Source organism: Podarcis cretensis (genome assembly GCF_951804945.1).
Source record: "Podarcis cretensis genome assembly, chromosome: 18".
In the NCBI taxonomy this organism is placed as follows: Eukaryota; Metazoa; Chordata; class Lepidosauria; order Squamata; family Lacertidae; genus Podarcis; species Podarcis cretensis.
This window is the reverse complement of record NC_137188.1, coordinates 6702943-6718016: the sequence shown is the minus strand read 5'-3', so window position 1 is coordinate 6718016 and position 15074 is coordinate 6702943. Positions and strand designations below refer to the sequence as shown.

Here is a 15074-nt window from a genome sequence, read left to right as displayed (position 1 = left end):
CTTTGTGACCCCCTGGACCAGAGCACGCCAGGCACTCCTATCTTCCACTGCCTCCCATGGATTGGTCAAACTCATATTCATAACTTCGAGAACAGTGTCCCCCCATCTCGTCCTCTGTCGTCCCCTTCTCCTTGTGCCCTCCATCTTTCCCAGCATCAGGGTCTTTTCCAGGGAGTCTTCTCTTCTCATGAGGTGGTCAAAGTCTTGGAGCCTCAGCTTCAGGATCTGTCCTTCCAGTGAGCACTCAGGGCTGATTCCCTTCAGAATGGATCGGTTTGATCTTCTTGCAGTCCATGTGACCCTCAAGAGTCTCCTTCCAGCACCATAATTCAAAAGCATCCATTCTTCGGCAATCAGCCTTCTTTATGGTCCAGCTCTCACTTCCATACATCACTACTGGGAAAACCATAGCTTTAACTATACGGACCTTTGTTGGCAAGGTGATGTCTCTGCTTTTTAAGATGCTGTCTAGGTTTGTCATTGCTTTTCTCCCAAGAAGCAGGCGTCTTTTAATTTCGTGGCTGCTGTCACCATCTGCAGTGATCATGGAGCCCAAGAAAGTAAAATCTCTCACTGCCTCCATTTCTTCCCCTTCTTGCATTTCCTTTTCATTGGGATGGTTTTTGTTTTCGTTCTTGGTCCACATACTGCTTAAGCCTGCCTTGTAGAATTTTAAGCATAAGCTTGCTAGCGTGCGAAATGAGTGCAATTGTGCGGTAGTTGGAGCATTCTTTGGCACTGCCCTTCTTTGGGATTGAGATGCAGACTGATCTTCTCCAATCCTCTGGCCACTGCTGAGTTTTCCAAACTTTCTGGCATATTGAGTGTAGCACCTTAACAGCATCATCATTTAAAATTTTAAATAGTTCAGCTGGAATATCATCACTTCCACTGGCCTTGTTATTAGCAGTGCTTTCTAAGGCCCATTGGACTTCACTCTCCAGGATGTCTGGCTCAAGGTCAGCAACCACACTACCTGGGGTATACGAGACATCCATTTCTTTCTGGTATAGTTCCTCTGTGTATTCTTGCCACCTCTTCTTGATGTCTTCTGCTTCTGTTTGGTCCTTACCACTTTTGTCCTTGGTAATCTTTGAACGAAATGTTCCTTTCATATCTCCAATTCTATTGCTTTCCTCTATTTCTTTGCATTGCTCATTTAAGAAGGCCTTCTTGTCTCTCCTTGCTATTTTTTGGAAATCTGCATTCAATTTCCTGTATCTTTCACTATCTCCCTCGCATTTTGCTTGCCTTCTCTCCCCCGCTATTTGTAAGGCCTCGTTGGACAGCCACTTTGCTTTCTTGCATTTCCTTTTCATTGGGATCGTTTTAGTTGCTGCCTCCTGTATAATGTTACGAGCCTCCATCCATAGTTCTTCAGGCACTCTGTCCACCAAATCTACATCCTTAAACCTGTTCCTCATTTCCACTGTGTATTCATAAGGGATTTGATTTTGATTGTATCTAACCAGCCCAGTGATTTTTCCGACTTTCTTCAGTTAAAGCTTGAATTTAGTTATAAGAAGCTGGTGATCTGAGCCACAGTCAGCTCCAGGTCTTGTTTTTGCTGACTGTATAGAGCTTCTCCATCTTTGGCTGCAGAGAATATAATCAATCTGATTTCAATGCTGCCCACCTGGTGATGTCCATGTGTAGAGTCGTCTCTTGTGTTGTTGGAAAAGAGTGTTTGTGATGATCAGCTTGTGCTCTCGGCAGAACTCTATTAGCCTTTGCCCTGCTTCGTTTTGAACTTCAGGGCCAAACTTGCCAGTTGTTCCTTTTATCTCTTGACTCCCTACTTTAGCATTCCAATCCCCTATAATGAGAAGAATATCCTTCTTTGGTGTCATTTCTAGACGGTGTTATAAGTCTTCCCACCTGTAACCTCTTCCTATGTTTTTTTATTTTCCTTTCTGTCTCCTAGGACATAAAAGGCTCCGCCCAAACATGAAGGAGGCTCTAGGGGCACCTCTGGAGATTGTGGTAGGTTAATTCCATGGGGAATCCATTCCCCACATGTGCAGGGTGGTCATGGTGTTGACCTGAGTGAAACAGGGCTGGGTTGGGGGTTGCAGTCCCGTCTCGCCCCAGCCCCTTGCCCCCCTCCTTCCAAGCAAGGGTCAGGCGCCCAGACAGGAGCAGGCTGGCAGCCTGTGGTGACGTGGGCATGGGCAGCCTGGCAGGAGTGCTTGTTCTGCCCCCTAGAGAGTACAATGTCCTTTTCTCTTTGCAGGGCCGTGGTTTGGGGAAGCAGCAGCAGCCCAGCGGTGCAGGAAAACCCATCAACATCTGGAGGTATGTTGTGACCTTGTGTGGCCGGGGAAGTGTTTCCCAGGGATCTTGGGGGTGGAGGAGGAAGGCCTGATTTAGAGATCCCTGTACTTTTATGGAGAGGGTTTCTCTGTGGTCCAGGCAGGGCCCTAGCTAGGGGGTGGTGAGGTGGGCCCCCGCCAGGGACACAGGTGAGGGGTGGGGCACAAAATCGACTCCAAAATTTGTCCACCAACATGTCTAAATATAGAGGTGATAATAATGAATATTATCATCTGTATATTTATTTGGTTCCAACTCCTCCAAGCAATCAGACTAACAGAACTTGTTTCTTCCTTAGGCGAGAGGCCCGCCAGTATGAGGGGGGAAAGGCTCCCACTTCAGGTAAGTGGAAATGCCAATAGGGTGCCCCATATTTTAGGAATGTTTCCTTCCCGTGTCCCCCCTCCCTCATGCACCAGACTGGTGCTATCATCTGGGATCCAGGCGCTTGCTGATTCCTCCATTTCCTTTGCAGGGCGGGAGTCTTTCCCCACCGTCTACTCCATGCTGGCGAAATCCCTGGAGGGACGTGGCGGACGTGGCGAACATCAGGTACTGGGACAGAAGGAAGGAAAGAGTCCTTGTGGAATTTCTTTTGGGGGGCCATAAAAATGGGGCAGTAGTTTTTCATCCCCCCCAGCCCCTACTCACCAGATGCTTTCTGCTTCCTCCACAGGGCAACACCTCCAGGGATGAGGCTCCAGCGCCTGCTCCCGGGACGAAGATTGGCAGAACATCACGGCGGTTCCCGGCGGTTCCTGATCCTCGCCTGCCTCACCCTCCCTCCGTTCCCCGTGCGGGAATGGCTCCTGCCCGGCCGTACCTGGCGCAGAAGCAGCAGCCAAGGCTTCCCCCCATCAAAAACGCCTCCCAAGTGATTCCGGAGCCGGGGGAGACTTTGGCTACTGCCTCTGTGCCAGGCCGGTCGGGAGGGAGCCCTGACGCTGCCCGCATGGAGGAGTTCAGGGTGGGGCAGTTAATAAGATCAGGTAGGATGAAATGCCCCCTTCTCAGATCCCCACCCTCCTGCCCCAGACTGGGGCTCGCGTGGCTGGGAGCCAGGCTCCGGCTGATGTCTCCCTTTGTTTTGCAGCGAGGAGACGGTTCAGCCTGGGAGCCGCCGCATCCCGGGAGGGCCTGGAGCCGAGACAACGGCCTCTCGCCTCACAGGTAAGGGGACAGGGGGGTTTCAGTGCTTTGCCGCTCTATGCTTTGCCGCTCGCAATTTGCGGGTTTGCGGGGCGCCGGCAGGGGGCGCGTCGGAATGTCACCCCCCTTCAGGATAGCACCTGGGGCAGCCCGCCCCCCCTGCCCCCCATCGGTACGTCCCTCGCCAGAAACAGGATTCGAACCCAAGAGCCCTCTGCTCACATGACACTCGACTTCCTGCAACGGCTTCTTGAAGCCCCGTCCCTGGTCATTTGGTCAGTGACAGACCATTCACACATTCAGGGATTCCTTCTTTCTTGCAGGGTAGGACTGCTGCACCGCTGTGGCTGCTGCTGAAGCCCCCTCCCCGCAAATAATACAGGTAAGAGGAAGAAGGGAGAATTTGCACGGAGCGGGGAGAACACCCTGCTCCAGACTTCCAGACCAACTCTCTGACTTATAACCAAGGCGTTCCTACAAGAGCCAGTATCAAAACAACATGGAAGCAGTACAGAAATGGATAAGGCGGAGCTATAGCTGATAAGGAATGCAGTGTCACCATCTGCAGTGATCATGGAGGCCAAGAAAGTAAAATCTCTCACTGCCTCCATTTCTTAGAATCATAGAATCATAGAGTTGGAAGAGACCACAAGGGCCATCGAGTCCAACCCCCTGCCAAGCAGGAAACACCATCACAGCACCCTCCCCACAATACCCCTAGATCCCACCACTCAGGTCCTCTCAACAGTTCTGACCTTTTGTCGCTAATTTACCATGCCAACATTTTCTCCATTGTCCAAAGCAGCAATCCACAACCTTGCGCCCGCCGGGGGCCCTGCGCTACAACTCCCAGCACCCCCCGCACCCAACGCAGGTTGCAGTTCAGAACACCCAGAGGGCACCGGGCTGTGAAGGCTGATTCGGAGGAGTTATTTCAACTGAGCCAGAAATTCAGGCTGCGCCGAATCCGAGGGGTGAAAACCAGGAGGTCCGAGGTGAGAATGACAGGCAGAAATGATGAGCGACAGCGAATGGTGAGCGAAAGTGACCACACACACACACACACACACACGCGGGCCCTGATTCATTGATAAAAAGCAGACTTGAGGGGAGGGTGGCTTTTGAGAAGAGATGCAGCAGGTGGTGTTGAGGAAAGGGCTGCAAAAACCCCACGGAAAATCTCCCTCTGTTTCCCAGCGCTGCTTTTCAGCGAGGAGGGGGCCTGTGAGTTTTCTCACTATGGGGCTGTGATCCACGGGATGCCTGGCACCAATGATGCTTGGCACCAGCGGAGGAGCAGCTGGACTCAAGGCAGGGCAAGCTGGGTTGTCATTAAGAGGGCTTGGGCAAAGCGCCACTCCTCTCTGCCTCGCCAGCTTTGCAGGATCGTTGCGAGGATGCCGCGAGATCGCTAAACGCACACATAGATTTGGCGCCCGAACCCCTGGCAAGAAAAGGCGTGGTGAAGATACTTGCAGGTGATTTTTACATAACCTCGGAAGTTAGTAATTACTAACGCGAACAATAAGGTACATGAATGTCAAAACAAGTATGCGTTAGTGCAAAATTATACAATTTCACAATGATGTAAAACTTCCTGTTTTGAAATATGGACTTCCTAATAGGTGATGGGCCCAGTGGCCATGATCTTTGTTTTTTGGATGTTGAGCTTCAGACCATATTTTGCGCTCACCTCTTTCACCCTCATTAAGAGGTTCTTTAATTCCTCCTCACTTTCTGCCATCAAGGTTGTGTCATCTGCATATCTGAGGTTGTTGATATTTCTTCCAGCGATCTTAATTCCGGCTTGGGATTCATCCAGCCCAGCCTTTCGCATTCCCACGGCCAGAAGGTGTCTCTATGCCTGCGTGTTGACGGCTCAGCCCCGCCTCATGGAGCCCATCTACCTTGTGGAGATCCAGGTGGGTAACTGGAGGCAGGCTGTGTTCTTAAGAGGCGGCAGCAGCCCGCTGGCTTGACTCCGTGCAGTGCTGTAACATATACCCGCTTTCTTCCCCTTCCAGTGCCCAGAACAGGTTGTGGGTGGCATCTATGGCGTGCTGAACAGGAAGCGGGGGCACGTCTTTGAGGAGTCCCAGGTGGCCGGCACCCCCATGTTTGTGGTCAAGGCCTATCTTCCTGTCAACGAGTCCTTTGGTAAGTGTCAGCTTTTATCAGCCTCCCTTGGCACTTGAATCTTCCAGGTGACTTTTGTCAGCAGCTGGAGGTGTGAAGAATCGATCAGAGGTTGTCTCCCAGGCTAAAAGTGTTGGTACTTACCTTTAAAGCCCTAAATGGCCCATTATACCTGAAGGAACGTCTCCACCCCCATCATTCAGCTTGGACACTGAGGCCCAGCTTTGAGGGCCTTCTCGGTGGTGGTGCCCTCCCCGTGGAACGCCTTCCCATCAGATGTCAAGGAAATAAACTATCTGATTTTTAGAAGACATCTGAAGGCAGCCCTGTTTAGGGAAGTTTTCAACGTTTGATGTTTGGTCGTGTTTTTAGCATTCTGTTGAGAGCTGCCTAGAGTGGCTGGGGAAACTCAGCCAGATGGGTTGGGTATACATTATCACTAATATTAAACCACAGAGCCTAGGACTTGCTGATCTGAAGGTCGGCAGTTCGAATCCCCGTGACGGGGTGAGCTCCCGTTGCTCGGTCCCTTCTGCCAACCTAGCAGTTCGAAAGCACCTCAAAGTGCAAGTAGATAAATAGGTACCGCTCCAGCGGGAAGGTAAACGGCGTTTCCGTGCGCTGCTCTGGTTCGCCAGAAGCGGCTGAGTCATGCTGGCCACATGACCCAGAAGCTGTATGCCGGTTCCCTTGGCCAAGAAAGCGAGATGAGCGCTGCAACCCCAGAGTCGGTCACAACTGGACCTAATGGTCATGGGTCCCTTTACCTTATGCCTCCAGGATGCAGCTTTTAGTTAAGACAAGGAGCTGGTTGTGGGGTGTGTGGGTCAACGTGAACACCTGTATTTCTGTCTTACAGTTTGTTTGCTTATAGTATAAACTCTTCTCTCTCTCTCTCTCTCTCCCTCCCTCTTCACAGGCTTCACTGCTGACTTGAGATCCAACACGGGTGGCCAGGCTTTCCCCCAGTGTGTGTTTGACCACTGGCAGATCCTGCCCGGAGACCCGTTCGACAACACCAGCCGCCCCTGCCAGGTGGTCGCCGAGACCCGCAAGCGCAAAGGGCTGAAGGAGGGCATTCCCGCACTAGATAACTTCCTGGACAAATTGTAAAAACCAATCAACCAAGCAGAATTAAAAATGCCACACCAGATGTAAAAGAATAAATTTAAAAATGTATGTTGTGGGACTCCAAATTTAACTTGCATAGTAACATCAGTGCCGCAGGTATCTTGCAAAAGGCATTGGGGCTACTTCCTTGCTTGATCTTCCGTCTCGGGGCAGATTTTAAAAAGAGCCGTGTCTGCATTCAGACGGTTTCAGGCCGTCTGCACACGAACTAGCGGGGCCGCTCACCCAGTGCCATTATAACTTCCAAAAATACATTTCCATTTGATGCAACTGAAACGTTGCCCGCCTCCATATTTATTTGATGCTCAAAACCAAGTGAAGGGGGGGGAAACCTGTCTTTTCCTCCCTTGGTTTGCAGGTTGGGGAGGACAGGAAAACTTCCGAAAAGAAAAGGGTGCGTGAAATTTCATTCCATACTCAAATACTGGATTCGATGGGGAAGGGGGGGGGCAGCCTGGAGGAATTTTCTTTTAGGATTGGGAGAGAAAAGGGCGGGAGGCTTTTCTAGTTGGGCAAAAGCTAGAAGGCCCACAGCCTCTCTGCTAAATGGGTGTCATTGTGCAAATCAATGTATTAGTACCACTGGAATAATAAATTTAATAAGACGAGGCTGCCTGTTGTGTTGGATGTCTTTAAGAGCCGTTGAGACCTGAACCCACACACTTAGAAGCAAGGGGGGAGCTCATCTGTGCTGTACGAAAGCAGTTTTACTTAGAAAACGGTGCGCTTAGTGCAGGGGTTGTATGTGTGCACACAGTTCTTTGCTGGCGCCTTGGAAGCTTCACAGCTCCCTGATTTTGGCGTAGATTACTGTCATGCAACCCAGGGTCGGTCTTTTCAAAAGACAATAGAATTGTCAATAAAGACAATAGAACCTGTGGAGCATTAGCGGCTGAAGGCCTCTGGGTTTAATTTTTGTGAATAGCTGGTCAAAAACACACAGGATGGTTTTCGCAAAGTCCCAGCAAGCAAATCAGGATGAGTGCTCATTAACTTGTAACCACCCTCTCTTCCCTTGCAAACAGCAGGCTCGATAAGGAATACATATAATCGAACCTGTTTGCAAGCAATCAAAATAGGTCGCCTGGGGACGCTCACAGACATGAATAAAGACCAGTAGTGATTGAGTGAATGATATCTTTGCGATAATTAAGAGGTATATACACTTCACTGAATAAATAAGTGGACTTGTTTCATGTTTCCTGAAACAATAGGCAAACCGAAACAATGGCTATCCTTTGAAAGTCACACTTCTCTGAATTTAGCAAATCCAGCCCAACATATGCCATAATGTCTAAATTAGGCTAAAGTGGACATTGAAACGAGTGGCAGAAAACTGCATTACTGTATATTACAGAAAATTGCTTGCCATAATGTGTGTATGAGCAAAATTGCATATGAAAATCTGGATATTGGGAGAAATTTTCATTAGAGCTTTTAAGAAACAAGCAAACGCCCCACCCCACCCCTGAAAATCAAACATGGAACTGAATTTGTGACTGGAAAAAATGGGAAATTGACATTTGTCCTAGTCACTAAACCTCTACTGCCTTGCCAAGACACCTTTGGGAGAAGAAAGGGTTAAGGAGTAAACTGCCCAAATCCTAAATGGATTCCCTAAAATGGTTGGGCGGTGCTTGTACACTTGCAACACCTGCATCCAGGTGTCTTGCTCCGCTTTCCTTTGGACCCCATCAGCCAGTCTTGTCATCTGGGCAGCGCATGAACCCCATATTCACTGCCCAGGCTTAGGCCCTGGGGTGAAAACAAAATAAAAAAATTCCTTCCAGTAGCACCTTAAAGACCAACTAAGTTAGTTCTAGGTATGAGCTTTCGTGTGCATGCACACTTCTTCAGATACACTGAAACAGAAGTCACCAGACCTTTCTATATAGTGAGAAGGTGGGGAGGGGTATTACTCAGAAGGGTGGTGGGAATGGGTGATTGGCAGATAGGACAGGAAAAAGCAAGGGGTGAGAAGGTGAAAAATGGCTTTGTCATGTATAATGAGATAAGAATCCAATGTCTTTGTTTAGACCAGGTCTCTCCATGGTTTTAAGTTTTTCCTGTAAGACCTATTGCAGTCGTTAGATTTTCCTGTAAGACCTATTGCAGTCGTTAAGAGTCGTCAACAGGCTCATCACAGCTATCTGCCAATCACCCATTCCTACCACCCTTCTGAGTAATACCCCTCCCCACCTTCTCACTATATAGAAGGGTCTGGTGACTTCTGTTTCAGTGTATCTGAAGAAGTGTGCATGCACACGAAAGCTCATACCTAGAACTAACTTAGTTGGTCTTTAAGGTGCTACTGGAAGGAATTTTTTTATTTTGTTTTGACTATGGCAGACCAACACGGCTATCTACCTGCCCTGGGGTGGTCACTTGGGTGCTGCTAACAGTGGTTTGATTTCACCCCTGGAGGTGCACTCCATTGTCTTTTGAGACAGCCTGATATCTGCAAGCACTGAGGTCACACAGTCTGGCCTGCTGGTAAAAAGTAAAGGTAAAGGGACCCCTGACCATTACGTCCAGTCGTGCCCAACTCTGGGGTTGCGGCGCTCATCTTGCTTTATTGGCCGAGGGAGCCGGCGTACAGCTTCCGGGTCATGTGGCCAGCATGACTAAGCCGCTTCTGGCGAACCAGAGCAGCGCACAGAAATGCCGTTTGCCTTCCCGCTGGAGCAGTACCTATTTATCTACTAGCACTTTGATGTGCTTTCGAACTGCTAGGTTGGCAGGAGCAGGGACCGAGCAACGGGAGCTCACCCCGTCCCGCCGACCTGATCGGCAAGTCCTAGGTTCTGTGGTTTAACCCACAGCGCCACCTGCGTCTGGCCTGCTGGTACCTGCCAGCCTAATGGCTCTTAAGGTAGACTCAGCCTGAAGTTTGTGTTTGGGGAGGCTCATGTTAGATATATTCAGGTGGGAAATCGTTTGGGCTTTGGGGTCCGGATCTTTACTACCTGACCCCACCAAGTGGGCGGACTGGCTGTGTGGGGCAACCCACAGGTCAATCGCACGGCATCATGTACATGTGAGTTGTCTCCACCTGTCAAAATTCCTTACGGAGGGCTCCCAACAGCTGGCTGCACAAAGGGCGTTGTGTATTGCCAGTCCCAACCCTGCATTCTGCCCAGCTGATGGGCACAGGCAACACACTGCTCCAAGCAAAAATCAACCCGTCCCTTGCGATCTGTGTTTGTTCTCTAGCATGGGAGGGTGGGGTTTGGGGGACATGGCCTTGCAAGCAGAATTATTATTATTTAATAAATTCATATAAACGCCCTTTATCTGTAGATCTCGGGGTAGTTGCCGCTCCTGATTTAGGAAGTTTAAGGAGCACCTTGAATTGGTCCAGGAAACAAAAAAGGCAGCCCATAACTGAGTGTGGTATTGTGCAAGAACCAGGTACAATGGTGCCCCGCAAGACGAATGCCTCGCAAGACGGAAAACTCGCTAGACGAAAGAGTTTTCCGTTTTGGAGGTGCTTCGCAAAACGAATTTCCTATGGGCTTGCTTTGCAAGACGAAAATGTCTTGCGAGTTCCTGCGGGGTTTTTTCCTCCCCCCCCTTTTCTAAGCCGCTAATCCGCTAATCCGCTAAGCCGTCAATGGGCTTGCTTCGCAAGACGAAAAAACCGCTAGATGAAGAGAATCGCGGAACGGATTCTTTTCGGCTTGCGAGGCACCACTGTATCCACAAGAGTTCTTGCTGCCATGCCTGGTTTCTGAAGTGTCTACAAGCCTGAACGCCAAGCGCACTGCATTCTAAAGTAGATTTGCCCAATGCTTGGCACGATGGTGGCCAGTTTAGCTGGAGGCATCCTGGAGGAACATTAGCTGCCTTGGGGTTTCCAGAGGATGTTGGACTCCTTGGGCCCCAGCTGGCATGCCCAAGGATTAGGAGCAGTTGGAGTTTATTGTCCCATAAAGTCACCATTAAAAAACCTCTAAATGAGGGTGAAAGTGGAGAGCACAAAATATGGTCTGAAGCTCAGCATCAAAAAAGCGAAGATCATGGCCACTGGTCCCATCACCTCCTGGCAAATAGAAGGGGGAGAAATGGAGGCAGTGAGAGATTTTACTTTCTTGGGCTCCATGATCACTGCAGATGGTGACAGCAGTCACGAAATTAAAACTACAGTGGTGCCTCGCAAGACGAAAAGAATCCGTTCCGCGATTCTCTTCGTCTAGCGGTTTTTTCGTCTTGCGAAGCAAGCCCATTGACAGCTTAGCAGATTAGCACTATTAGCGGCTTTTAGCGGCTTATCGGCTTAGTGGATAAGAGGCTTAGCGGCTTAGAAAAGGGGGGGGGAGGAAAAAACCCCCGCAGGAACTCACAAGACATTTTCGTCTTGCAAAGCAAGCCCATAGGGAAATTCGTTTTGCGAAGCACCTCCAAAACGGAAAACCCTTTCGTCTAGCGAATTTTCCGTCTTGCGAGGCATTCGTCTTGCGGGGCACCACTGTACCCATGTACTGTCTGAAACCCAAGGGATGCCAGTGAATTTGGGTGCATTGGTTGCCAGTGAATTCCCCCCTCCCCGCTTTCCTCCCCCTCTAAGAGTAAACTGTAAGCAGAAATGCGGAACTCGGTCCCATGCTGCAGCTTGGGAAGTCAGAGGTGGGTTGTAAGGTCTGGACAAGCTGATCCCCAGTGCTTTAGGGAACATGGTGACTTCTTGTTGTTTAGTCATGTCCGCCTCTTTGTGACCCCCTGGACCAGAGCACGCCAGGCACTCCTGTCTTCCACTGCCTCCTGCAATTTGGTCAAACTCATACTGGTAGCTTTGAGAACACTGTCCCACCATCTTGTCCTCTGTCGTCCCCTTCTCCTTGTGCCCTCCATCTTTCCCAACATCAGGGTCTTTTTCACGGAGAAAAAAAAATATTTAAAAGAACATACAGTTATACCTTGGATCTCAAACGCCTTACATTCCGGTCCCCAAATACTGCAACCCTGGAATGAATGTTCTGGTTTGCAAACGTTCTTTGGAAACTAAACGTCCGACGCAGGGCCGGATTTAGGATTGATGAGGCCTGAAGCTACTGAAGGTAATGGGGCCCTTTATATGTCCAGCTGTCCTTTGTCAAAAACAAATTGCTGCTGGTTTTTGTGTTGAATATATGCTAGAGTACAGTGGTATCTCATGATGCGAACGGGATCCGTTCCGGAGCCCCCTTCACACCCCGAAGCGAACGTAACTAGCGACGGCACATCTGCGCACGCACGCACCGCTTTTTGCCTTTCTGCACATGCGCGTGACATCATTTTGCGCGTCGGCGCATGCGCGAGCATCAAAACCTGGAATTAACACGCTCTAGTCCAACCCCTGCAATGCAGGAATCTCAGCTCAAGAACCCATGGCAAGTGGCCGTCCAAGCTCTGCTGAAAAACCTCCAAAGAAAGAGAGTCTACCGCCTTCCGAAGGATTTCCTCCCACTGTCAAACATCTCTTGCTGTCAGAAAGTTCTTCCTGGAGTCGGAATCTCCTTTCTGGTCGCTTGAAGCCATGGCTTCAGATCCTGAGGGCCTCTGGAGCAGGAGAAGACAAGCTTCCTCCTTGGGACGCCCTTGACATATTGACAGGGCTCTCATATCCATGTCCGGAGGGACAGGGAGCAAAACATCTCTCTCTCCCCTTTCCCCACCCCATGCAGAATGGCAAGGGGTCTGTGCATCCGGCTGGGAAGAAGGTGGTGGGAGTGTGGAGCCCAGCCAGGGCTGGCTGTGGGCAGGATCCTTGCACTGCCGGGGGTTGGACTGGATGACCCTTGGCACCCCTTCCAACTCTGCCATGCTGTGATTCTTTCGAGCAGCTGAAGAATCAGGCAGGGGAGCAAGATGCAGAAGAAGGGGAGGCACAACCACACCCCCCACCAGCCCCCTCTGGCCTGACCCACGGTGGCCTCATCCCAGCACACTTTGACCCCCCCTGGTTTTAAAGGGGATGCCTGTCAGATGACAGTGAGAGTTGGTAGAGAAAGATTGATTCTCAAGGTAGGAGGCCTAGAGGAGATGAGTGGCAATATTATTATTGTGAGGTGATGCTATTACAATTCCAAAGCAAGGAGGGATGGGGAAGAGAGAGAGAGAGTGGAATTCTGGTGGAGACGGAAGATGGAAGGAGGCTTGGAAATGGAGTTTGAAGGGGGGGGCAGTTGAGAGTCAGTTGAGAGTGGTGGGTTCTAGAAGGCGGCACGAGGGGGGGGGCTGGAGCTGAACTGGACATAGCTGCCATTGCTCCGAGGATGTGGTCATTTAATGCAGCAAGAATGGGGTCTCAGCCATATTGGCGGCAAGATGATTCTCTTGATTCAGGTGAGCCATGGAGCCAGGGCTTGGCTTGTACAGAAATTGTACCTCAGGTTAAGAACAGTTTCAGGTTGAGAACGGACCTCCAGAACAAATTAAGTTCTTAACCCGAGGCACCACTGTGCTGCTAAAGCCCAGATGCCTCACACCCCCCTCCAAGCTTCACAGAACTGGGCTATGCCTGATTATCGTCTCCCAAAGCAACTTGTTGTTGTTTAGTCGTATCCCAATCTTTGTGACCCCCTGGACCAGAGCACGCCAGGCACTCCTATCTTCCACTGCCTCCCATGGATTGGTCAAACTCATGCTGGTAGCTTCCAGAACATTGTCCCACCATCTCGTCCTATGTCGTCCCCTTCTCCTTGTGCCCTCCATCTTTCCCAGCATCAGGGTCTTTTCCAGGGAGTCTTCTCTTCTCATGAGGTGGCCAAAGTCTTGGAGCCTCAGCTTCAGGATCTGTCCTTCCAGTGAGCACTCAGGGCTGATTTCCTTCAGAATGGATCGGTTTGATCTTCTTGCAGTCCATGGTACTCTCAATAGTCTCCTTCCAGCACCAAAATTCAAAAGCATACATTCTTTGGTGATCAGTCTTCTTTATGGTCCAGCTGTCACTTCCATACATCAGTACTGGGAAAACCATGGCTTTAACTATACGGACCTTTGTTGGCAAGGTGATGTCTCTGCTTTTTAAGATGCTGTCTAGGTTTGTCATTGCTTTTCTCCCAAGAAGCAGGCGTCTTTTAATTTCGTGGCTGCTGTCACCATCTGCAGTGATCATGGAGCCCAAGAAAGTAAAATCTCTCACTGCCTCCATTTCTCCCCCTTCTTGCATTTCCGTTTCATTGGGATGGTTTTTGTTTTCGTTCTTGGTCCACGTACTGCTTAAGCCTGCCTTGTAGAATTTTAAGCATAACCTTGCTAGCGTGTGAAATGAGTGCAATTGTGCGGTAGTTGGAGCATTCTTTGGCACTGCCCTTCTTTGGGATTGAGATGCAGACTGATCTTCTCCAATCCTCTGGCCACTGCTGAGTTTTCCAAACTTGCTGGCATATTGAGTGTAGCACCTTAACAGCATCATCGTTTAAAATTTTAAATAGTTTAGCTGGAATATCATCACTTCCACTGGCCTTGTTATTAGCAGTGCTTTCTAAGGCCCATTGGACTTCACTCTCCAGGATGTCTGGCTCAAGGTCAGCAACCACACTACCTGGGGTATACGAGACATCCATTTCTTTCTGGTATAGTTCCTCTGTGTATTCTTGCCACCTCTTCTTGATGTCTTCTGCTTCTGTTTGGTCCTTACCACTTTTGTCCTTGGTAATCTTTGAACGAAATGTTCCTTTCATATCTCCAATTTTCTTGAACAGATCTCTGTTTTTTTCCATTCTATTGTTTTCCTCTATTTCTTTGCATTGCGCATTTATGAAGGCCTTCTTGTCTCTCCTTGCTATTTTTTGGAAATCTGCATTCAATTTCCTGTATCTTTCACTATCTCCCTCGCATTTTGCTTGCCTTCTCTCCCCCGCTATTTGTAAGGCCTCGTTGGATAGCCACTTTGCTTTCTTGCATTTCCTTTTCATTGGGATGGTTTTAGTTGCTGCCTCCTGTATAATGTTACGAGCCTCCATCCATAGTTCTTCAGGCACTCTGTCCACCAAATCTACATCCTTAAACCTGTTCCTCATTTCCACTGTGTATTCATAAGGGATTTGATTTTGATTGTATCTAACCAGCCCAGTGATTTTTCCGACTTTCTTCAGTTAAAGCTTGAATTTAGTTATAAGAAGTTGATGATCTGAGCCACAGTCAGCTCCAGGTCTTGTTTTTGCTGACTGTATAGAGCTTTTCCATCTTTGGCTGCAGAGAATATAATCAATCTGATTTCGATGCTGCCCACCTGGTGATGTCCATGTGTAGAGTTGTCTCTTGTGTTGTTGGAAAAGAGTGTTTGTGATGATCAGCTTGTGCTCTCGGCAGAACTCTATTAGCCTTTGCCCTGCTTCGTTTTGAACTCCATGGCCAAACTT

At 49.4% G+C, this 15074-nt stretch overlaps 1 protein-coding gene and 1 long non-coding RNA gene across 2 annotated transcripts; both read left to right on the top strand.

Annotated features, from left to right (window-relative positions):
* Positions 1–3258: 3258 nt before the first annotated feature.
* LOC307207329 lies at positions 3259–4011 on the top strand. Its single transcript, XR_013834653.1, has 3 exons — positions 3259–3302; positions 3407–3483; positions 3786–4011. It is a non-coding gene; the product is annotated as an uncharacterized lncRNA (long non-coding RNA).
* Positions 4012–5293: 1282 nt separating this feature from the next.
* Positions 5294–6777, top strand: LOC307207378 (elongation factor 2-like). Its single transcript, XM_079961154.1, has 3 exons — positions 5294–5384; positions 5487–5619; positions 6518–6777. Exons 1-3 carry the CDS (start codon positions 5355–5357, stop codon positions 6709–6711), a joined length of 357 nt encoding a protein of 118 aa, XP_079817280.1. The 5' UTR covers positions 5294–5354; the 3' UTR covers positions 6712–6777.
* The last annotated feature ends 8297 nt before the right edge of the window (positions 6778–15074 follow it).

Excerpts from the sequence above, each read along its gene's own strand:
- LOC307207378 (XM_079961154.1), top strand. The coding sequence starts at position 5,355 with ATGGAGCCCATCTACCTTGTGGAGATCCAG. Across the intron at positions 5,385-5,486 it reads TCTACCTTGTGGAGATCCAG|TGCCCAGAACAGGTTGTGGG; the intron begins GTGGGTAACTGG and ends TTCCCCTTCCAG. Across the intron at positions 5,620-6,517 it reads TCCTGTCAACGAGTCCTTTG|GCTTCACTGCTGACTTGAGA; the intron begins GTAAGTGTCAGC and ends CCCTCTTCACAG.